Here is a 22788-nt window from a genome sequence, read left to right as displayed (position 1 = left end):
AATGACCTTTGGATGCATTTGTTATACAAATTCATTGCTGCCTGTGTATTTCAGGCTTCTTGCATGTGTGGTTAATTTTCTATGCTGACATTGACCAAAGGTGGCTATATAAGCATGAACTTTTACATTGTGATTCAATAGAGGGAACAACTTGTTCCAGAAAATTTTCACAAGTTAACTTCATTTTGTTTTGCAGAACTAAAGAAGGTTACATTTAGAATGGGTGAAAGCAATTTAAACCTACTTAAGTATATCCCAGAAGTTCTTGTATAGAATTATAGTACTGTACATACAATTCAGCCTAGGAGAAGGCCAACTGGACCACAAGTTAATATTCCAAATGAGTCTCCTTTTACTCTTTTCTCCTCTGCACTGTAGTCTTCCAAACCTTTCTTCAGTTGTTCATTCAGCTTCCTCCTAAATATACGTATGCTATTAATGTCGACCATTTCACGGTAGGAAGTTTCGTATTCTAACCTCTGAAGTTTCTGTTGGTTTTATTTACAGAAGTGTGATATTTGTGGTGTGGTTCACGTACTTGCCCCTGGTTAATCAGATCAGGTGAAAATATCTGAAAGTCAAGTAGTTGTAACACTCAGAATAAGCTGAGTATACTGACTAAAACGACAGGATATATTGGGAATGTTTGCCTTTTTCTTTAGAGTCAACTAAAATAGGGTTAAGTTATAAGTCAGTTACTGTTGTAGTGTCATCCTTTAATTTAACTGGGGCATTAAATGAACTGGAAGCCAAGTGGTAAAATTTTCTTTTATGTCAAAAACAGTGACAAGTAAGCCATTCAACCCATAAACTTGTTCTGTCTCTAAAAAGGAGTTATCATCCCTTTAACTTTGTTACTCTTTTAGTTATTGAGCAGAACTGGATTTTTAGCACAAGAAATTCTGCTGCATCTGTTCCCAGTATGGAGCTTTCCTTTCCAGGATATCAGATATGTCCTTCTACACCAAAGAATGGGGTTTACCTTCCTCCACCATTGATATTGCCTTCACCTGCATCTCCTCCATTTCCTGGACATTCACACTCATAACATGAACCTCTGCATCCACCATGTCAATCTCTGCAACTTCTGCCATCTTCAGTGGGACCGTACCACCAAATACAATTCTACTTTGCCCACCCTCTCTCCACTTTCTGCAAGGGATTCCTCCCTCTGTGATTCCCTCCATTTGTTCCACCCTGCTAATCCTCTTCTTGGCAAATATCCCTGCAAGTGGCCAAAGTGCTACACTTGTTCATTCACCTTGTGGTGGATCTCCATCCTGGGCCCCAAACAGTCCTTCCAGGTGAGGCAGCACTCCAGCTATGAATCTATTGTATCCACTGCCCTCAATGTGGCCTTCTTTGTATTGGTGAGACCTGACGTAAATTGGGGGACAGCTTTGTTGAACACGCCCTCTTCATCTGTCAAAAGCAGAATTTCCTAGTGGCCAATTATTTTAATTTTAATTTCCATTTCCTTTCTGATATGAGGGGGTGCCACGATGAGTCCACCCTCAAGGTGGAGGAGCAACACCTTGTATTCCATCTGGGTAGCCTCCGACCTGATGGTATGAACATTGATTTCCCCTTCCAGTTTAAAAATAGTCCGCCCCCCTTCTATTCCCTACTCTGGCCTCTCACTTCTTCTCACCTGCCTATCACTGTTTCCTAGTGCTGCTCCTCCTTCCGTTTCTCCCATGGTCCACCCTCCTCTCCTGTCAGATTTCTTCCTCTACAGAAACAAGAGACAATCTGCAGATGCTGGAAGTCGAAAGAACACACACAAAATGCTGGAGGAATTCAGCAGGCCAGGCAACATCTATGGAAAAGGGTAAGCAGTCGATGCTTTGAGCCGAGACACCTTATTAGGACTCCTGTAGAAGGGTCTCAGCCGGACACTCGGACTGTTTATACACTTTGATAGATGTTGCCTGACCTTCTGAGTTCCTCCAGCATTTTGTGTGTGTTGCACTGGATATTTTACTTTGTCTAACGATGGATTTCTGTTCTATTTGCTATATTGCATTGTAAAAATGTTTAAAAAAAATGACTTGAGAGCCCATTTTCCTTAAGTAACCCAAGGTGTTAAAATCCCTAATGAGGCAATTAGAGCACTTAAATAACCTGTTTAACATCAGTGTTTTAACCTGCAGTCTGCACCATTAGCATTGTGTTTAACACAAAGAGTATAAAGCAACTTACTGGATCTATTGCCAAGCCTGCTGTTTCTGCTCTAGCAGGGCAACAGAGGTTGCATAATATCAGCAGTCACGCATTTCATTGCCAGCTGTTACTTTGACTCAGTCTGTGGCACTCAGTTTTAAAAAATATCAGTTTATATTGACAGAGCACCTTTTGCAATATTACATGGCAAAACACTACATCAAAAGAAATCTGTTGAACTGCAGCCACTGAGTAATGCAGGAGAAATGTTAATTTTTTGCCAGAAAACACCCACCAACAGCAATGAAATAACGATCAGGTGCAATGCATACAATGTGCTAGAGGAGATCAGCAGGTCAGGCAGCATCTATGGATGGGAATAAACAGTCGATGTTTTGGGCTGAGACCCTTCATCAGTCCTGAAATGTCATCTGTTTATTACCAACCATCTATGCTGCCTGACCTGCTGAGCTCCCCCACTACATTGTGTGTATTGCTCTAGATTTCCAGCATTTGCAGTACCTCTTGTATCTGTGAATAATGATCAGGTAATGTTTTATTGAGAATATTTGATAAATTACACTTAAGTCTGGAATTTAAATATACATTTAAGAAGGTTGGGAATGGGGGAGGAACATGAAACATCAACATCCTAAACTATCAAATGAACTTAGCATACTACTTTTTAAGCTATTATCTGAAAACTGTTTCAATCCATTCATCTCCTTTGAAATGAATGAAGTTGCCAAGTCTGTGCCAGGTTTAATCCATCACAGATTGAACTCCCAGATTTCCCAGTGATTGTATTAGAAGGTAGTTCTCTAGTGCAGAAATTTGTGCATTTAGTATTGAAACATGTAGATTGACATCTGCAAAGACCTTGCAAGAATCTCAAGACTTTTGGATAAGAGGCCAACAAATTTGGATGATCAGTCTGGCCATAACTTGTTTATAAAATTGTGCGCCATTGTATTAAAGTTGCAGTAGGAATCTGACTTTAGTTCCTTCTGTTCAGTAAACCAGATTTAATATTTATCTGCAAAAAGGGAGTGTTTCTTGACAAATGATCCTACCAGTAACCACAGCAACAAAAAAGAAAATGCTTTGCATTTCTGGAAAGAGAAACAAAGTCAATGTTTCTGGTCCAAGACATAATATCAGAACTGGGAAAGGAAACTAAGTTCTTTAAGTTGTAGAGTTGAATGTTGGAAGAACAAATAGGACAAAGAGAATATTGGTGAGTCAGACTAGGGTTGCCATGGAGATGAACTGTAAGTGAGGTTATCTGGTCTATGGATTAATGAAGGCAGAGTGTGTGACAGAAAGAGAACTTGAACAAAGGACCATAAAAGTTACGAAATGAGGGCATTTAAGAGTGAAAACAGAAAGGAATATAAATGTTGCAAAGTGAAGAGACAGGACATGCCATAGTATGGGGTGCCATGGTAGCACAGTGGTTAGCACAATTCTATTACAGCTCAGGCGGCTGAAGTTCAAAATCCAATTCTGGATACGCTATAAATGAGTTCTTCCAAATGACTTCTTCCAACATTCACTCAACAACTTAAAGAAATGACCAGTTTTCTTTCCCATTCTGATAGCATCTTGATACCGAAATATTGACTTTGTTTCTTTTTCTACAAATGCAAACCATTTTCTTCTCTTTTTGTCGGCATTGGTAGGGCCCTCTGTGTGGTATTTTTATATTCACCCTGTGCTTCAGGTTGCTCTGGTTTCTCCCACAGTCCAAAGACTTGCTGGTTAGTAGATTAATTGGTCATTGTAAATTGTCCTGTGATTAGACTAGGGTTAAGTTGATGGGTAACACAGCTCGGTGGGGCGCAAGGGTCTGTCCCATGCTTTATCTTGATAAAAGTACTCAGCTGGTCTGGTTATTGAGAGAGAACTGAGGTAATGCTGCAGTTGGATGACCTACGCACAACTGTCCAGAACTCACAGACCTTTGATAAATAAACCTTTGTCTAAAGCAGAACTGGGCAGTAATGCTGTAAATCATTCATTACAAATCGTGGCTTGATATTCCTCTGTCCGTTAGCATGGCTAGATCTACGGCTATGCATTTCTGCATCTTGACTTTTTTTCCTTATCGTTCTCACTCTGCACACATTTCATTGCTCTTAATCTTCCTTTCTTCAGATTCTGTTTCTCTAATTGTCCTCATTAACAAACCAACTGAATGACCTCATTTACAGCCTATCCCCATGGCAACCTTAGTTTCACCTCATCATAAGTATTTCCTACATCCTTTTCATCCTACCCTGTCTGTAACTTAAAACCATGTTTTTTTTTCTTTACAATTTCCACAAAGGTTATACCGATACACTAACTGATGTACTGAACATTTCTTGCACTTTATTTATGACTTGGGTTTACAAAAATAATTTTTAATCATTGTTAAATGAAGAAAGTGAAAAAATAATACATTTTAAGAGCAATTTTGTTTTGCTTTTTAGGTTAAAGAAAAGTCAAAGGAAGAAGTATGGGTTGCTGTCCTCCTTTGATGATCACGTGGAGATGGCTCCAATGGACACAGATGATGATGACACAACATTATTTGAAGCAAAGAGCATGAGGAGGTGATGTTTTGTTGTTGATGCTGATTCGGATGATGTGCTGTGCCCAGTCCACATCTGTTGAATTCCATGACTTTGTTCATCAGCTTTTGAACCCTAAAAGAGTTAACTTTTCATGTATTTGGGGTGTGCTTATATATTTTGAAGTCTTCTCATCTCCCACACTTTTAAGACTGAGTATATTAAACAAATATAAAATAAATGGTTAGAGACAACTTTTTATTTGAATAAATGAAACTTTTAAACTGGCCTCTTTCATTTAAGAATTGCAGAATTTTTGATGACGTGAGTCATTACAATTAATATACATTTCTTCTTCTGATCCAAAGCTCATATCAATGCAGAGGAGAGTAGTGAACCCATTGCAACTCACTGCCCTGCACAAAATCATGTAACATTTTGTCCATGGTGAACTACAATTACAGAAAGGACCTTGTAGATGAACATATAGTTTAAACCCAGAACAATTTTTCCTGGTCAGCCAAGATAGAAATTCAGACATGATGAGTTAAAGGTTTTTAAATAAACTGTTTATAAGAGTACTACAAAGTTGTTTTACAGGGAGCATGAACAACAAGTTGCACATCTTGTTAAGTTGGGTATTAGTCAGCTGGTTGCCAGGTGGTTATGTTGAGCAAATTTTAATGAAAAGTAATTTCTTAAATGTGATGTAGGTATTTTGGAAGTTTGAGACTAAATGGGCAAAATAATGATCTTTGACCAAAAGCTGACCACCTACGCTCAATTTTTGATAACGTCTTAAAAATAAATTTTATAATGTCTGAAAATGTATTTAAAATTGCTGTGAAAATGAGGGACACTTTCCTCTCCGTTGTTAGGGAGAGAGAGAACCTGTGGTTTGTCAAATGCCGGATGAAATGTGAAGTCTTTGGGGTAACTGCAAGTCTGTGTCTTTGCCTTTGCTATTACCTCGCTCACACTTGTGCTCCGTGGTGGTGATGATGATGATGCTTGTTTTTTTTTGCCGGTGGTGGGGGAGGGAGAATTGGTGCTCGCTGCCACTTACATACAGGGGGGTACTTTGGGGTTCTCAAGTTTAACTGTCGTTCATTCTTTGGGACACTTCTCTGTTTTCATGGATGTTTGCAAAGATAAAGCATTTCAAGATGTATATTGTATACATTTCAATGACGTTAAATTGAACTTTTGAAATCTGGTCAGTTGCATGACTGTGGTGTTTTTGATAATGGTGGTGAAGTGGCATATTTCCTTCCATTTATGGTTGGTGATTTCATACTGCACCTGCCTTTTTGAGGATAGAAGGGTAAATTTAGCTAAGGATCACTCTTGCTCTCAATTTGGCAAAATAAGGGAATATACATTTTTCATTTATGACTTAGAATGTTGTGAAGTGATTCTAGAGAGCTTGATCCAATCCTTTGATCCATTGACCTTTTGCAAATGTTTGCCATGGATTTCACAGTCTAAGAGGCTATCGGATACTGAGAAGAGGTCTTGTCGTTTGGACAGAGTTGATCGTGATTCACAAAGCATCTTACTTTTTTTAAGCTAACTAGATAGAGTTTGCTGAAGATATTGAATGCCTAAAGTGGGAAGTGTGCTGTTTTACATGTATTAATCTTCTCTTGCCATTCAACACTGTCATAAAGAAATAGTAAATGCTCAGCTTAACACACAGATATTTGATCTTCTGTAATAGTTGAAACTCTGTTTTACTTTCTCTTTCAACCTTTACAGGAGCGTTAACTACACTGCCTCACAAACTTGCTGACTTTCAACCACTCCAAATTCTTCAAGACATGCTCCACTTCTCTGCTGTGAGTTTGATAGGTGTTCTGTCCTTTGCTTTACACAATCCTAGCTGTTACATTTTGCACCCCACCTTATTCCCATTAACAAAATGCCTTTCCCAATTTCTCAACGATCCCTTTTCTAAATATCCATGCATGTTTATCTGAATGTTAATGTGTGATTGAGAGAGGAATAAATTGAACTGAGGAGAGAGCACACACAAAAGGACAGGCTCAGAATGCAGAGGACTTGGAGTATTTATAATAAATTACTATAAATTGCACATTTAGATGGAGATGTAACGTAAAGACTTTTACGCATGTATATGAAGAATGTAAGCAATATAGTCAATTCAAAAGAAGAGGAGAAAGAGTTTAATGGAGTGGGTTTTTAAAAGTCCAAAAAATATAGGAGAAAAGACTGAAAGAAGCAGGGTTGTATAGTTGTCCTTTGTTTGAGGAAAACTGCTCTACCTATTTGTCATCTTTCAATTTTGCATGATAAGCAAAACTTGCATTTATCCACTTTGTATATCAAATTTAAATGGTTGCTTGCTGAATACAGCAAAACTAATCTTTTTTTAGCAAAAAAATGATTTTTGCAGTAAGTAATAAAAATGATAGTTCTGTGCCCTGATTTTGCAATGGAAAGCAAGACAGTGCTGCTGTTTGTAAGGAGTTTGTACATTCTCCCTATGAGCACATGGGTTTCCTCTAGACACTTCAATTTCCTTCCACATTCCAAAGACCTACAGGTTAGTAGGTTAAGTGGTCACATGGGTGTAATTGAGCGGCATAGGCTTGTTGAGCTGGAAGGATCTGTTACTGTGCTGTATCTCTAAATAAAATAAAATGTCCAGACAGGGAGTTGAGTCCAGTTGATGGGTATCTCTTCCATGTCATTCTAGTCTTTTACAGAAGAATGGTATGCACATTAAGCTCCTCATTATTTTGCCTGGAAGTTCTGTGCCATTACCTTTCCTTTGTCACTCAGCTGGTAATAGAAAATCTCATTAAGTTGATTATTGGGGATTTCAGTCCCTCAGAATTTAATTAGTGTTTAGTCGCTATGAAAGTTTTCTTTTGAAAATCACATGTGCCTCTTTAGAAAAGATTTCCCACTGCTCTTCCCTCTCCTACCTTCGAGATTTGAAGTCACAAAAGCCTATTTGGAAATGGCTGCATAGAGCAGCTTGCACTGATGTGAATTCAAATTAATGTTCTTCAGTAAGAGGTTTCTATTTAAAGGTAAACACAAAGTACACAGCAGATGCTGTGGTCAAATCAAGCTTTTTTGTACGTTCTATTTAAAGGTCCTTTCAGCAAATTTGTGCATTTTGTAAATTGTCTAATGCTTGGGTTTCAGTAGATTTTAGCAGGGAATTCTAAGCTTTCAAATGCTTGGACACGATTAGTGTTTCATTTCTCACCCAAATTTTCTGTTTCCTTTGGTTCAAAATAACTTTCTAGCCACTGAATCATGTTTGCTTCTTTTCAAGATCTCATTAGAATTGAACACTTAAAATAAGCTGATATTTTTAGCAGTCTGATGCTTTGTCAGAAGTGTCACATTTTGAATGACTTGTTAAACTGAGTCCATTCTGCTGGATGAACATGAAAGATCTCAGACACGGTTGAAAGTGCATAGGCATCTTCCCAGTATCTTCAACTCGCATTGTTAAAACAACAAAATTTTCAATGTATAGGTGTGCAGGATCTTGCTGTGTGTAAATTGGCTGCTGCAATTACACTATTATAATCCAGTTAAACTTCAAAATTATTCTATTACTTATAAGGAGTCTATTAGTTGTAAAGTATGAAGACTTCACAGCCCCCAGCATCTTATGATGCCTGCTGCTGTTCCTGCAGGAGATGCTTGGAGCGAAAGAGTGTATACATCGATGGGTGCTGACATGCAAGTTCACCTGATTTAAAGCCAGTGCCATGAGCTTGATCTCCCGTTATCTTGGATCCACCTTGCTACAGAATCAAGACCCCACTCTACCAAGTCCATGTGGCAGCTGATGTGCAATGGCTACCCTGCTGTGTAAGAATCACTTTTGCCTAGGATCTGAAACATTAGGCTCCTCATGGATGTGTGCATATGTGAAGCATACAGTGTCTTGGCAGACGATGCTGCTGCTTCACAAGTCAAACCCAGATTCAAAACCTTCTGTGGAGTGTGATTATGTCTGCTTCTCCTAGAAACACTGTTTTCTTTCCATATAACAAAAGGATTTACAGATGGTAACTGTAAGATGCCTCTAGTCTAGGTGGGTGGTAGGACAGTTGGGGAAATAGATAAGCAAGTGAGTAAAAGATGATTACCCATGCTTTCATGGGTTGATAGGATTGCTCTGATAGCTGGCATGGACTTGTGGGCCAAATGGTTGCCTCTATATTTTCAAATGACTTCATGAAGTACAGTATACTCTCAGTTATCTGCTAACCATGGGGAATGTGGTGCTGGTTCCATGTACATGTAGGTTGCATGAGAATTCTGGAAAAATACTATAAATCACACATTAGTATCCTCTGCATAAATCTATGAATAAATTGCCAAGTTATATATTATCTCCTCACCCTTTTAAATAACGTTTTACCCTGCAATTATATAAATTAAGGCAAAACACAGCAATAATCAAATGAATGTGCCTGCTATCACATGAAGTGCCTAATCTTCAAAGAAGACATTGCTTCTAATCAGCTTGTAACTGCACTGCCCTTGTGTATATACTAAAACAATATTTTGAATAATGCTTCGAATAAAATTAATTGAGTTTATGTTCATAAAAACAAAATCTCTTGTAGGTAATATATTGACTTTGATATTTCAGATTAATAGATTTTAGTGTAAGTGGTAGTTAATCTGGGCCAGGCTTCCACTTAAACTCAAATCACTCAATTCTAAATGTATAAAGGCCAGAGTAATTTATTAGCTGTGCAGAGTACTCTAATGGTATTTCATCAGCTTCAAATTAAAATCTATGTTTTAGCAAATAAAATTTGAAAAAAACTTAAATATTCTTTGAAATTTGTTGCTGGTCGCATGAGAATTCTGGATGCATAATTACTGGATCAATAAGAGTTTACTGTATGACCATTCCAATTATAACAGACCTGACTTGATGCCCAGTTATCATACCCCAAGAGCTTTGCCATTGACATTGCCATCTTGTATGAGATGTGGACAGGAGATGGGCAGCTCAAGAATACAGTGACTAGTTGTCTTCATGGGGTGAGCTTTGCTACGACGAATGAGCTGGTGAAGTATCTCAGCAACTTGCTCTGTAGGATAAATGACCATTGAATTGGTTCTAGCAACCTGCACACTATGGTCATCAGTATGGCAGGTCATCCTGGAAGCTATTTATTATGATACGGTCAGCCTTCACTAATCTGACCACCTGTAATCCGGTTCCTTCGATAATCCAGCACTGATTTCAAATTTTCTGTGCAACTGTAATTTCAAATTTCCCGGGGCACCCTACCAATCTGCTGCGCATTGTTTTGGTTGCGCTAGATCAGTTCACGTGTTGGCGCGCTCTTGTAAGCACAGACAGGCGATTCCTGCTTGTTTTCCTGCATTTATTAATATCATTTGCATGAGGCGCGGCCACCTGGCACCCATTCGTCTCACCCACCAGCGGCAGGAGAGCTGGCACACGCTGGATCAATCCGCTTTCTTGCCCGGCTGCCAGCAGACACGCACTGTCCTCCAGCGTCGCCTGACTAGCGCTCTGTTCTCTTCTGCCTACGACCTCAGATCAGACCCACTGAATTTAAGCATATTACTAAGCGGAGGAAAAGAAACTAATGAGGATTCCCTCAGTAACTGCAAGTGAAGAGGGAAGAGCCCAGTGCCGAATCTCCGGTGGCCTGGCGGTCGCGTGAAATGTAGGATATAGAAGACCTTTTTCCGACTTCTGCTTCTGCTCACCCAGATGTGCTGCCACTAACATCAACATTTTTGCAGAAACTGTTGTGCCAGTTTCAGCACCAGTTCCTGATGCCTCACTCATTTTTCAAGATGAAGATGTTGATAATCCTGACAACCCCACGCTTGCAGACATGTAACTTTGCCTGAAGGTATAGTAAACGTCTCACTTTAGAAGCTCAACTGTTCTGTATAAGTTAATTCCTGTACATTTACCTGTATCTTTTATTTTATCTGTGCCTGCACAGTATATTACTTTATTAAAATTTCACTTACTACTCATCTAATATTTCTGTTTCATTATTATCTAACTTGTACTGATTTACATGATGTTTTAAAGGTATGATGAGGCGGTTAGCTATTGCTTAATGTGATCCTTCTGTAATTCAGCATTTTCACTAATCCGGCACTCCTCAGGTCCCAGTGGTGCTGGATTATAGAAGGTTGATCTGTGTATCATGAGGAGTAGGCCCTTCCGGCCCTTCAAGTCATGCTGCACAGCAACCACCTAGCCTAATCATGGGGCAATTTACAATGACCAATTAACCTACCAACCAGTAAGTCTTTGGATTGTGGGAGGAAACACACACGGTAACGGGGAGAACATTAAAAGCTCCTTACAGGAAGCGGCAGGAATTGAACCCAGACTTGTGCTCCAGCCTCACATTCCAGAGAGCAACATCCTTGTTCAAAAGTTCAAATAACATATATGCCACTATTTAGAAACCTGAGATTAATTTTCTTGCAAGCCTACTCAATCAATAATTGAATAATAACCATAATAGAACCAATGAAAGACTGCACCAACTGGATGTTCAACCAGTGTGCAAAAGACAGCAAACTGCAAATACAAAAAGAAATAATAAAAATAATAAGCAATAAATATCGAAAACATGAGATGAAAAACCCTTAAAAGTGAGTCCATAGTTTGTGGGAATGTTTCAGTGATTGGGGGAAGTGATGTTGAGTGAAGTTATTCCCTTTGGTTCAAGACCCTGGCAGTTTGTTTGTTTATTTTATTGAGATACACCGCAGAATAGCCCTTCGAAGCTCACCGCCCAGCAATCCCCCGACTTAAACACAACCTAAACACGGAGCAATTTCCAATGACCAATTAAACTACTGACCGGTAGGTCTTTGGACTGTTGGTGGGAACCAGAGCACTTGGAGGAAACCCACGTGGTCACGGGGAGAACGTACAAACTCCTTACAGGCAGCAGCGGGAATTGAACCCAGGTTGCCGATACTGTACAGCGTCGTGCTAACCACTGTGCTACCGGGCCGCCCACCTGGTGGTGTGGGTCCTGAGGCTCCTGTGTCTCCTTTCTGATTGCACCAGTGAGAAAAGAGTGTGAACTGTATGGGGGTGTGTCTATGATGATGAATTCTTCTTTCCTGCAACAATACTCCATGTAAATATGTTCAATGATGGGGAGGGCTTTACCCGTGATGGACTGGACTGTATCCACTACTTTTTTCAGGATTTTCCATTCAAGGCATTGGTGTTTCCATACCAGGCTGTGATGCAGCCAGTCGATATACTCACCCCAACATATCTATAGAAGTTTGTCAAAGCTTCAGATGTCATGCTGAATCTTCGTAAACTTCTAAGGAGGTCTAGGAACTTCGTGTTTTCTTTGTAGCTAGGCCTAGGACAGGTCTGAAATGAATACACTGAGGAATTTAAAAGTAGCTGACCCTCTCCACCTCTGATTCCCCCAATGAGGACTGGCTCATGGACCTCTGATTTCCTCCTGAATTCAATAATCAGCTCCTTGGTCTTACTGACATTGAGTAAGAGGTTGGTGTGGTAGCACCAGTCAGCCAGATTTTCAATTTCCCTGCTATATACCGATCCATCGCCACCTCTTGGCTTGCCGTAACAATCCTGATATCCTTGGCAGCTTTCAGTGATAAGATCAGAAAAATTATAATCCTTTGATAAGACATGATTTGACAAGAGGGAGTAGGGGAAAAATAACTTGGATGGAGTGCTCATATCAAAATACCTGGAGCATAGCCTTGTCATAATCAATTCCTGTTTTGTCAGTGAATTGAACATCAAATATGATATCAATATAACCCACTGTCTCACCCCTGCCTTAGCCCTGTCACCTGTCCATAATCTCCAAACAAGAGGTATTTTCATTAACCTTGACCCAAAATAATGGCAGCAAGAGAATGTGACAAGAAAGTCAACATAAAAAGGCTATAAAGACCCTGCAATGATAACTCCCATGGATAAGCTGACAACTTGCAACCAAGAAGAATGACCATGACATCTAGACTGCCTTGAAATCCATTGTAATTAGCACCCCTGAAGTTCTCAGAAAATATCAGGACTACTTTGACAAGAATATCCAGGCATTACAGCAAATTCATGACAGCTTGAATTGGAATCTCCCCCATGCCTCATCTTCAGTAGTTAAGGTGATAAGCCAGAGGAGCAGAATTAGGCCATTCTACCATTTGATCATAGCTGATTTATTTTCCCACTCAATCCCATTCACCTGGCTTCTCCTTGTCACATATGATGCTGTTACTAATCAAGAACCTATCAATCTCTGTTTTAAATATACCCATTGACTTGGCCTCCATATCCATTTGTGGCAATACCTTCCACAGATTCACCACCATCTGTTAAAAGAAATTAAACTGCAGTATGCAGATGGTGGCTTGCATTTGTTTATGTTTGGAAGCTGCTCAAGTCATTATTGCCTAATTTACTGAATCATATAAGAGAATGGACCTAACAACTCATATCCACAAAACAGGGATCCTCTTCCAGCTTGCTTCTGCTGTACAACACCATCACCCCAAAGAGATTGTAGAAAGTGTAGACAGCTTCCCCTATATGGAGTTGCCTATCAAGGAAGGGAGGCTTCTGAAGAAATTTACCACAGCCTTCAGTTTCTCACCACAAGAGTCTTGTGCTTGGAAGACAGGAGTAAAAAAGAATAAGTTGGTGCCAGGTTTTAACTCTGCAGTGGAGAGCAGCAGGTTAAATAAACAAGCTCTCTTGATAGCAGTGTTGGTGTTTGCTGTTTAAATCGAAGTAACCTCTGTGCTTTCAACAAAAGGGGAAAATATGTGAACTAATGATCTTGCCCACTTAGATCGTTAATGATTGACTGATGTGAAATCAGAAGCCTTAATCTATTGTATAAAGTAACAGTCAGAATTGATAAGGGGCTTTTAACTAAAGTAGTATCATTGCCACCCCACCATATCCATGAAACTGTATCCTAAAGTTATAGAAAGCATCCTTCTTTTCATCTATGTATCCTGCACTCTCTGGGACAGAGGTTCCCAATCTGAGGTTCATGGACCCCTTGCTTAATAGTATTGATCCGTGGCATTAAAAAAAATAGTTGGGAGCCCCTACTCTAGGAGGAAAGACTTGATCGTCTCACTTGGGATAGTTTGCTCAGGTGAGTACATCCAACAGCTTGCTTTCCCAGCTATCTGCAGCTGAACCCTCTGGACTTCTGGATATAGTTTTTGGTATTCAATGTGATTTAAAATCCTATATTCATCCAGGGACAGATGTTCAACCACTTTGACCTAGAACAAAGAGTTTTAACTGTTTACTTTGTATGTTTATGGTATGTAGATAAAACTGGCAAGGCTATTGTTTGTTATCCAACCCTAGTTGCTGCTCAGCTGAGGAGGCAGTGCAGTGGTTCTGGAGTTGGCCTTGCAGACAAGACCACGTAGAAATGGTAAATTACCTTCTCTGAAGGACAGTCGTAAACCAGGTTGATTTCTGCAACTGTCTAGTACTGGTGCTATTGTTATTTTGTTTCAAATTGAATATTTACATTTAAATTCACTCCCTACAATTACATGACTCAAAGTACTATCGCCTGATAAATGATCCAGGTCATTGGATACGTGTCAAATAATCTTATCACAATGCTATGGTAACATAGAACTTCACACACAGTACAGACCCTTTGCCCCACAATGTTGAGCCGACCTATTAACCTACTCCACGATCAATCTAACTCTTCCTTCCCACACAGCCCTCCATTGTTGCTTTGCAGTATTATCAATTCAGAACTAGGGGCACTAGTTAAAATCCTGCCAAGGCAGTTCTGTAATTTAAATTGTTAATTACCTTTGTGAGCTTGTATTAATTGTGGTGGCCATGAAACCACTGGATTGTCATAGAAACAAATTGGTTTGCTAAGATTCTTTTTAAAGGGTGGAGATCTTTTGTCCTTGCCCACTCTGGTCTGTGTCTGACCCCAGACCAGAGGTTCCCACTGTTTGGGGTCCACGGACCCCTCGGTTGATGGTAGGGTTCCGTGGTGTAAAAAATGTTGGGAGCTCCTGCTCTACACCTATACAGAGCAATGCGATTGACTCTTGCATCATACTCTAACAACACAAATTGGCCTCTTGGCCCATCTGGTCTGTGCCTACTGAGTTTCTAATCTAAACTAGTTCTGTTTGGTCCATATCCCTAAACGTTTCCTATCCATGTACTTATCCAACTGCTTTTTAAATATACCTGCCTCCTTCTTCTGGCAGCTCATATTCAGAAATGATCAACCAATCGATAGTAATTAAAGATGGACAGTAAGTGCTCTCCTTGATGTGTCCGTCACTATATGAATAAATTGTAAAAATTATTGCATTAAATGGAGTTAAATTAATTACAAAGATTTTCTGTGGTTAATCATTTTTCATTTGTTTCCTCCAGCAGCTTTGCACTTCCTACTTCAAGTCTGCAAAATGAACCAGTCTCCAGTCTGAAAGCTGCCTTGAGCTGAACATCCGAGTAGCTAGAGTTGCCCCATCCCTGCCTTTACAAAAGTCGATTCACTGCTTAGAAAGGATATTGGCACAGGCTAATAATACCTGATTCTGAAAAAGCATTGATGTAGCTCTCTGGAAACAGCTGAATTGAATAGTAACTGAGGAAGAGAGACATAGGGAAGGGTCACTTTGTGTCTGGTTAGGAGTAAATTGAGTTTATGGCAAACGTGTACGTGCAGAATAGTAAGTCTTTATTTCCAGAAAGTGCATGTTCCTATTATTTTTTGTTTTTATTCAGATAAAATCAGGGCTTTTTACTTTAAATGATCTCTTTCCTGATCATTCATTGCAGGGTCCACTGCTTAAAATGGAATTACTTTTACTGAAAGATTATATAAACTTGACTTATTCTTGGTAACTTCATTCACTTGATTTTTCCCTCTTCAACCCAGATTTATACTTTATTGCTGTCTTTTATAGTCCTGCTTAAATCTCAACTTGTTTGTTGCATGATCACAGTTTTAATCTCCTGCCCAATCAATTATGCATCTTTTTACATGACTTCCTTTAATAGTGCATGCACTGTTGTTGCACCCATTGTAAAAGAAAATGTTTAAAAATACTGCTTAGCTCAATGTTTTCTTATTTTATTGAACCATTAGATGGGAAGTCTGTGTTATGTTGCAATTTTGTAGGCAGATATCATTGCTATTTTAATAATGAAAATGCCTTTAGTGTTAAGTTAGCATTGTCTAAGTCGCACTATTCCTGCAGGATTGTAACCAGTGCAAACGACAAGCCCAGCTGACAGCCTGGATAATCCTCCAAGCATCATTTTCATCTTTTCATAATGTTATACGCGGCCCATTATGTTTATAATTGGACTGCATCCATTCTTACATTCAACAACCAGTGCTGTTACATTAATTAGATAAGTTGTGGAAATGGAAGTAGAATTCTGATTTGTTTCTGTGTAATAACCATTTAATCTTGACCTTTTTTTAAGCATCTAAGATTTTTGTTTCTGAATCTAGTTGCGTTGGACAAGTCACAGCTATTTAAATACAAACTGCAAAATGACAAATTTATAATATTAATTATATATTTTTGTTTGCAGATAATAAGCACCCGAGGGACGTACAGCGAATGCAACATTACCTGTTGTGCAATTTTTAAGAAGCTCCCTGTCGCCCACTGATTACCAACCAATGACTAAAAATATTCGTATGGTTTTATGTGGCACTCGACAAGTAACAATTCCAGGACAAGCAGGCTTTTCAGTAAAGGAACAGTGAATTTCTTCAGCTGGGTGGGGGGGGAAGGGGATGTTTTACACTGACTTTGAAATTTCTGTATCATTCTGTGTCATTCAAAAGACAAGTTGAAGATTTGTCTGAATTGTTTTTCTTTAAAATTCTGCTTCACAGCAAGTGGGATTTGCAAACTTTAAAACATGTATAATTTTTTGTAATGGAATATTTAAATTGATATTGTTGCACTGAGTGGAATGTTTGCTTTTATGCCATTCACTGTGGATAAATGTATGTATGTACATACAACAATGTTAATAATATTTTGTGTTTGGCAGAGAGCACGTGCTTTTTTGGAAGAAACAACTAAATCTTTGCCTAAAGTGGCACCCCAAATCTCATCTTATTTTAAATGCTTTTTCCATGGTCTTCCTAGCAACAGAGCTGTATTACACTTAAAACAGTGCTGTGTTACACTTTGTCCCTATTAAGTTATGGATGGCTATACAGAAAGTCTGCTAACCACCTAATATTTTAAAGTATAATGTTGTCATGTAGGAGTGCCTGCTTAAACAAAGGGAGCAATTAATTGGGTGTCATCGGTTGTTTAACATAGAATGCTTCTTTTGTATTCGTGATTCTAATGCACTGAAAAATTCTCTTGGGGAGGAGGAATGGGGAAAAACGGGTTTTAAAAATGAATCTCCTTTTCGGTGACACCAGTATGTAGAAACTGTCACCTGTAAGCAGACATTTCCATGGCACATTTGGGGAACTGACTTCACTTGCAAGGAAGAAACTTACCAGCTTGCTGTTGAATTAATTATTTTCAGTGCAACCAAGGTATACTATCTTACTTTGACTGAAATCCTGTTTCCTGTGTGCAATTCAAGGATTATTTCATTGTTAGCTTAAATAAGTTCAGTCCAGGCCAGGCCAATGTGGCATAACTCACAAAGTATATACTTGTTGGAACTGTGAAGCTTTTTACATGCCTTCTTGACAACATGAAGAAGCTACAATTGAATGCCATAGTTTTTCTTTAATTTATGTGAATTTAAACCTTTTAAAAATAATTTTGGTGCTCTATGTAATTTAACTGATAGGATTCATAGATGTAGTTAGAGTTGCTGAGAGAGTCCTCCGGAACACATTCCTGTACCAAGATGTTTAAGTCTGTACCAGAAGAGGGGTGAAGCAATTGGGGTTTATACAATGTAATGTGCCAAAATGAAAGGGGTATTTAAATTCAGGTTGGAGAAGGGTGGAGAGCTGCAGTGAAGTTTTGGCAGGACAGCCATTGGGTCGAAGAGTTTGGAGATGGGATGGAGAAATTGGGTGAGGGGGAAGCATTACAGAATAATTTGAGCACAAACCCTGTTCACTGTTTCCTATGCACAGATTGGCACAGCGTTTCCCTTCCTCTACTAATTTTCCTTATGTTACAAGGAGCTTGTGACTTTGGCACTAATTGAAGATAATATTTTAATTACATAAAATGTCCACTGAGTACAAAAACAAAATGCAAATTTCACGCCATTTTATGCAGTGGCTGAAATAAGCTTATAATTTATCTTAAATTCTGATTCAGGGTTTCAATTGTTTTATTAACAGGGAACATGAAGGAAAGAATGAAACTGTCTTTTCCTGTTTAAAAGCGATTACAAAGTGGGTTATTGACAGCAATTCCTGCTCTGTTTATTAGAAAGTTGATGGTTCTGAATGTATTGCTGATTCATTATTTCACTTCCATGTTGCAGTCAAAAGCAACAAAAGTGCTGAAAGAGAAAAAAATGGGTTAGAGATTTAGGGGAAAGTAGAAGTAGTGATACTGTATCTTTGGAAGAAATAAAAGCAAAAGACCAAAGCTCCATAATTATTATTTGTAATAATGCTCTATTTATTTAGTTATGTGATCTTCAGAATGAAACACATTTGTATGGAAAAAATGGAACTCTTCAATCTTTCCTTGGCATTAAGCACATCAATGCTAGATAGAGAGAAATAAAGTACTCCCTAATTTCTACCCAACTTAAGTTCAGCTGCTATCTGAATCTACCCACTGTTGATAACACCCTTTTATTGAACCAGGCTGACAAGTTTATTCTCTCTGTCTCTCTCATTAGGAATTGCTGCCTGTTTGATTCAGATCACCACCCAATGCCAAGTTAAGTTACTTTCCACAATGCGATTCTTGTATTCATAAGGACTTTGGTTGAGGCAACTTGAGCTCAATTCATATGCAGTCGTGTAACAAGCTTTTCATACTACTTCTGTATGAATATGGTTTTAGTCTAGGGCACCCTTGGAAAAAAATAAGGTGAACATTTTAAACGTCTATTTGCCTTATTTTTTCACAGCTGTTATAGCAATGGCAGTGGTCTGTTTTACATTAATTATAGATAATACTGCATCAGGCAATGTGTTGGAGGTAAGGCATGCTGTATAACTGGGCTTACAGTATTTATTTAATAAAGCCTTTCCTCAAAAATTATTTAAAGCTTAAAGAAAATAAACTGCAACTACTTTTCTGAATAAAAGGAGGGTAATTATCCCAAACAAAGGCAGTAAGTGGAGAACAGTCATGCTGAAAATGAACCTTTGTGATTAATAATAATGTGGTCAATAGGACTGATAGAATTGCCCAGTTGTGTCCACTTTGCCTGGCCATTTTGCCATCAGTATATACAGTCTTCCATGTAAATGGCACTGACCCCTCTTAAAATTGAGGCAGAGTTAAACCTATGTATGTGTTCAGTAGCCTAGAGGAGTGGATGTACATTGCTGCTTTCCCCTCCATCCACCGGACAAGCAAAACCAATCATCTGTTGTACGACACATTTGTCACTCAATGCCCTTATTAGTAGAGCTCCAGGGATGGACAAATTGACATTAAATGGATGGGCTGGCCTGCTTTAATTTGTTTTGGCCTCCTCTTTTCCAGCAACCCACATTCAGTTTTCTTTGGATAGCGCTGTTGAATGTCTTATAGGTCAGGGACCTGGCAGAAAATCTGACACTATGTGTGAGCAGTGTCAGATTATCTTTAGTCCATGGTTTCATGAATTGGCTAAGCTATTAATGGATTGAAGAGCTTTGTTACTGTACCCTGAAGCTTGTCAACAACTTTGCTTATTGGAAGACAATATTTAAGCATAATTAATTAGGTCATGAGCTAATCCTGGTTGACCTATCACTCGGACTAGTGCTACAGACCTTAATGGCTCTGATCTGAACAAATGTTGGAGAAAACTTGGCCAGGGTCTCTTCTGGGAATGAAACAGTGCTGAAAAGTGTGCTAATAGGAACAGATGAATGTGGTAATCAGTGCAAATTTATACCCTGCTTGCAGTCAACATTCAGGTTTTTCTAACAAGCATGGACACTAACTAGGAGAAGTGAAGGAAGTAGCATCACTCCAGGAACTGTCGTTTGCTGTGAAGCATCACAAAGCAATCAGCTGGCATTGAGAAAATGGGCCGGATGGCCTCTTTCCATGTCATACACTTTCAGATTTTTAATGAGGACAAATGAATTCTTCCACCTTGAACAAATGCACTGCAGCAGAGAGGTAGCTCATGGAGGCAAGCTGCAAGGAGGGTAGCAAACCGGACAGATGTGCGTCAGATTATTCTTTGAATGTGCTTGTTTACGAAAATGCAACATTTGGTCCCAGATGGTTTGCTCCATTCTTGTTTTGAAATCAGCTGAGAACTACAAAACTGGCAAATGTGAGTTACAGCAAGTATCATCGAGACATTAAGGACGCTGCTGAGCGTTCACCTAGTGTGAGAGGAGAACATTAGTCAGCCCTAAAAAAAAAATTTATGGATTATGTTATGTCCTTGTACTAATCGAGAGGGCAAAAAAACTTAAAAGTAAAATTTGTGCTTAACAGAAGAGTAAATCACTTTGTGTAATAGATCACTTCATGGTACATTAGCCATTTTTTCCCCCCAGAGAACAAAGCAAGTTTAATTTTGGACCCATAGAAAATATGTTTGTCTGTTTTCTTGCCTGCCAAATGGTGATATTCAGAAAATACAGTGAGTTTGTTAGCGTGTAAATGAGCAATTGGTTTTATTTTAATGAGTGTAAATATGCTTTTGTTGAAAAGGAAAATTTTCATCCCTGAACTTGCTGACACGCAGTAAAACTATTTGGAGAGATGCGCTTGTCACATTTCACATGACACTAGGTTTGGGAAAGGGGGCTTCTGCTTGTTACTGCCTGCCAATGACCCTTCTTGAGTAAAGGTCATTGGTAGGCAGTAACAAGCAGAAGCCCCTGCATTCTTGAGTAATGCAGTGGAAAATGAGTTGAATCGGGAACTGAGGTTTCTGCTTTCCTACTCCCTTCTAGCTTCCCAGGTAAAAAATGGCCACATGGGATACTAGAGCAATGCATCCAGACTAATATATAGCCCGTGCAGTTAAAAGGGGGAAGAAAATTTAATGTATAATTGAACAGCCGAGGAGTTACTGAGGGAGTTGGTCTGTGCAGCAGGTCTGTGTACTTAGCCCTCTTTTCATTGCCGTATAGCTATTATTATCTCAGGTTGTTGGAGCAATTAATTCCAAACTAACACTAGAAGTCACTTATTAACACAGTGTGAACTTGAAGTGAAATTATCTTTTATCAGCTAAATGCTTCATGTGATCTTTTGTTTTATTTTGCTTTTGTTATGTGGCAGTGTACTTTGCATTGAAGGGCTGTCACTTCGAATTTGGTTAGACGGTTGAGGTAAAACAACACCTTTTTTTGCTGTTTTATAGGCTTGACCTTGCCCCTATACAGCAGTATCTGGTTAAAACCCTTAGATCAAAGTAAGCAGATCATTGTATCTGTGGAGAAATTTGTTGGAGTTTTACTTAATTGTCTGTGAACAAATTATATTTGGATGGATGTGGTCCATAAGCCATACTAAAGTCCTGGGAAGCAGCGAACATCAGAACATAATTTATCTTCATCTCCAGATGGGCGGGTGTGCAAGTGACTGGAAGTGCTTATGAGATGGATTAATTAATTAATCCAACTAAATTATTTTGCATAAACACCCAGTTCTAAACCAAGGTTTATGCTTTGAACATCTGCTGAATTCCCTTTGTTTAACTAATCTTCATAACCTGCTGAGCGTTCCCTGACCTTTTATTATTCTTAACTTCCAGCTTTTCTGTTTAGTTCAGTTTTCTTCTGCTTAGCATTCGTAAGGGATTGCTATACAGAACAAAGTCCTTTTTATTCCAAATGTTGTAAATGTTTCCTCTGTAGTGCTTCTGGGGTTTGTATTTAAATTGCCTTTTCTATATCGGAGTGCCGTACATGTCACATTTTAATAAGGGCAGGTTTAGGGTTTGCACCTGCACAGACTTTATTCACTGTTCATTCCTAATGTGTTTGTTAGCAATATCTTACATATTTTGTTCTCATTGGTTCTTGTTAGGCTGCCTTACTTTTTGAAATTGCGAAATGGATCTCCCTCCCGCCCAGCATCACTTAAGATAGAATTGAGCCAGGAGCCAAGGATGCTGGTGGGTGGTGAGAGATCCAGATTTCTACTGATTGGAGCCAGAGGTTTCTCCCCATCACAATTTATGGTTCTGTCTCCTTGAGGCAATTCACACCCATACCCACCTCTCCCAACAAAAAAAAAATTAGAGTGGATGGAGAAAAATCATTGGCTCAATTAATTATCAAAAGTGTCTTCATTTGATGGGAACATGTTTTACTAAGGGGTGAAAGGCAGGCACAGGTACTTCAGTTCACATGTTTGTTACTAATATAACTTAAGTCTCAACCCTTCTTGTTATAGGTTGATTTTTGGTTTTTTTTTAAGTGTCTGAGATTGTAAAGAGACCATATTATAAACTGCACAACAATACCAAATGTAAAGTGTATATATGTACTTGGGTAGTTTCAGTTGTTCAACTATGACCAATAAATTTTTTAAAAATCAAAAGCATTGTTTTGCATCATTCTTTTAAACGTTAATTTCTGATGTTTTCCTTCCTACCAATGTGTGCTTAATGCTGTCAGTTTGCATGTTTAAATCGGGCATACAGTCTCCTATCACATTTTCAATGGGCACTGTTGAATAGATTGAGGGCAGAAGTCCCATGTCCTGAAATTAGAAAATCTAACAAAAAATAAACTATTGTGTTCAGTTCATGTGACCCTAAATCATGAGTTCCCAACCTTTTTTTTATGCCATGGACCTTTACCATTAAGCAAAAGGTCCATGGATCCCATTGGAACCCTTGCCCTGAATCAATCAGCTCTAATTCTGGCCTCACTCAATCTCGGGTGAA

At 38.9% G+C, this 22788-nt stretch overlaps 1 protein-coding gene across 2 annotated transcripts in view; it reads left to right on the top strand.

Annotated features, from left to right (window-relative positions):
• LOC140739809 (protein FAM174C-like) overlaps nt 1-22439 on the top strand; it is a 42024-nt gene extending 19585 nt beyond the window's left edge. Inside the window, exons 2-4 of one of the 2 annotated variants that reach the window (XM_073068355.1) lie at nt 4638-4760; nt 6477-6556; nt 16348-22439. In XM_073068355.1, the coding sequence (XP_072924456.1) occupies nt 4638-4760; nt 6477-6510 (157 nt within the window). In that variant the 3' untranslated portion in view covers nt 6511-6556; nt 16348-22439. The remainder of the gene's footprint in view (nt 1-4637; nt 4761-6476; nt 6557-16347) is intronic. The other variant, XM_073068356.1, reaches the window with a different exon arrangement.
• Nucleotides 22440-22788: the final 349 nt, after the last annotated feature.

This window comes from Hemitrygon akajei, chromosome 16 (assembly GCF_048418815.1).
Source record: "Hemitrygon akajei chromosome 16, sHemAka1.3, whole genome shotgun sequence".
NCBI classification, from domain to species: Eukaryota; Metazoa; Chordata; class Chondrichthyes; order Myliobatiformes; family Dasyatidae; genus Hemitrygon; species Hemitrygon akajei.
This window is presented reverse-complemented; position numbering and strand designations above follow the sequence as displayed.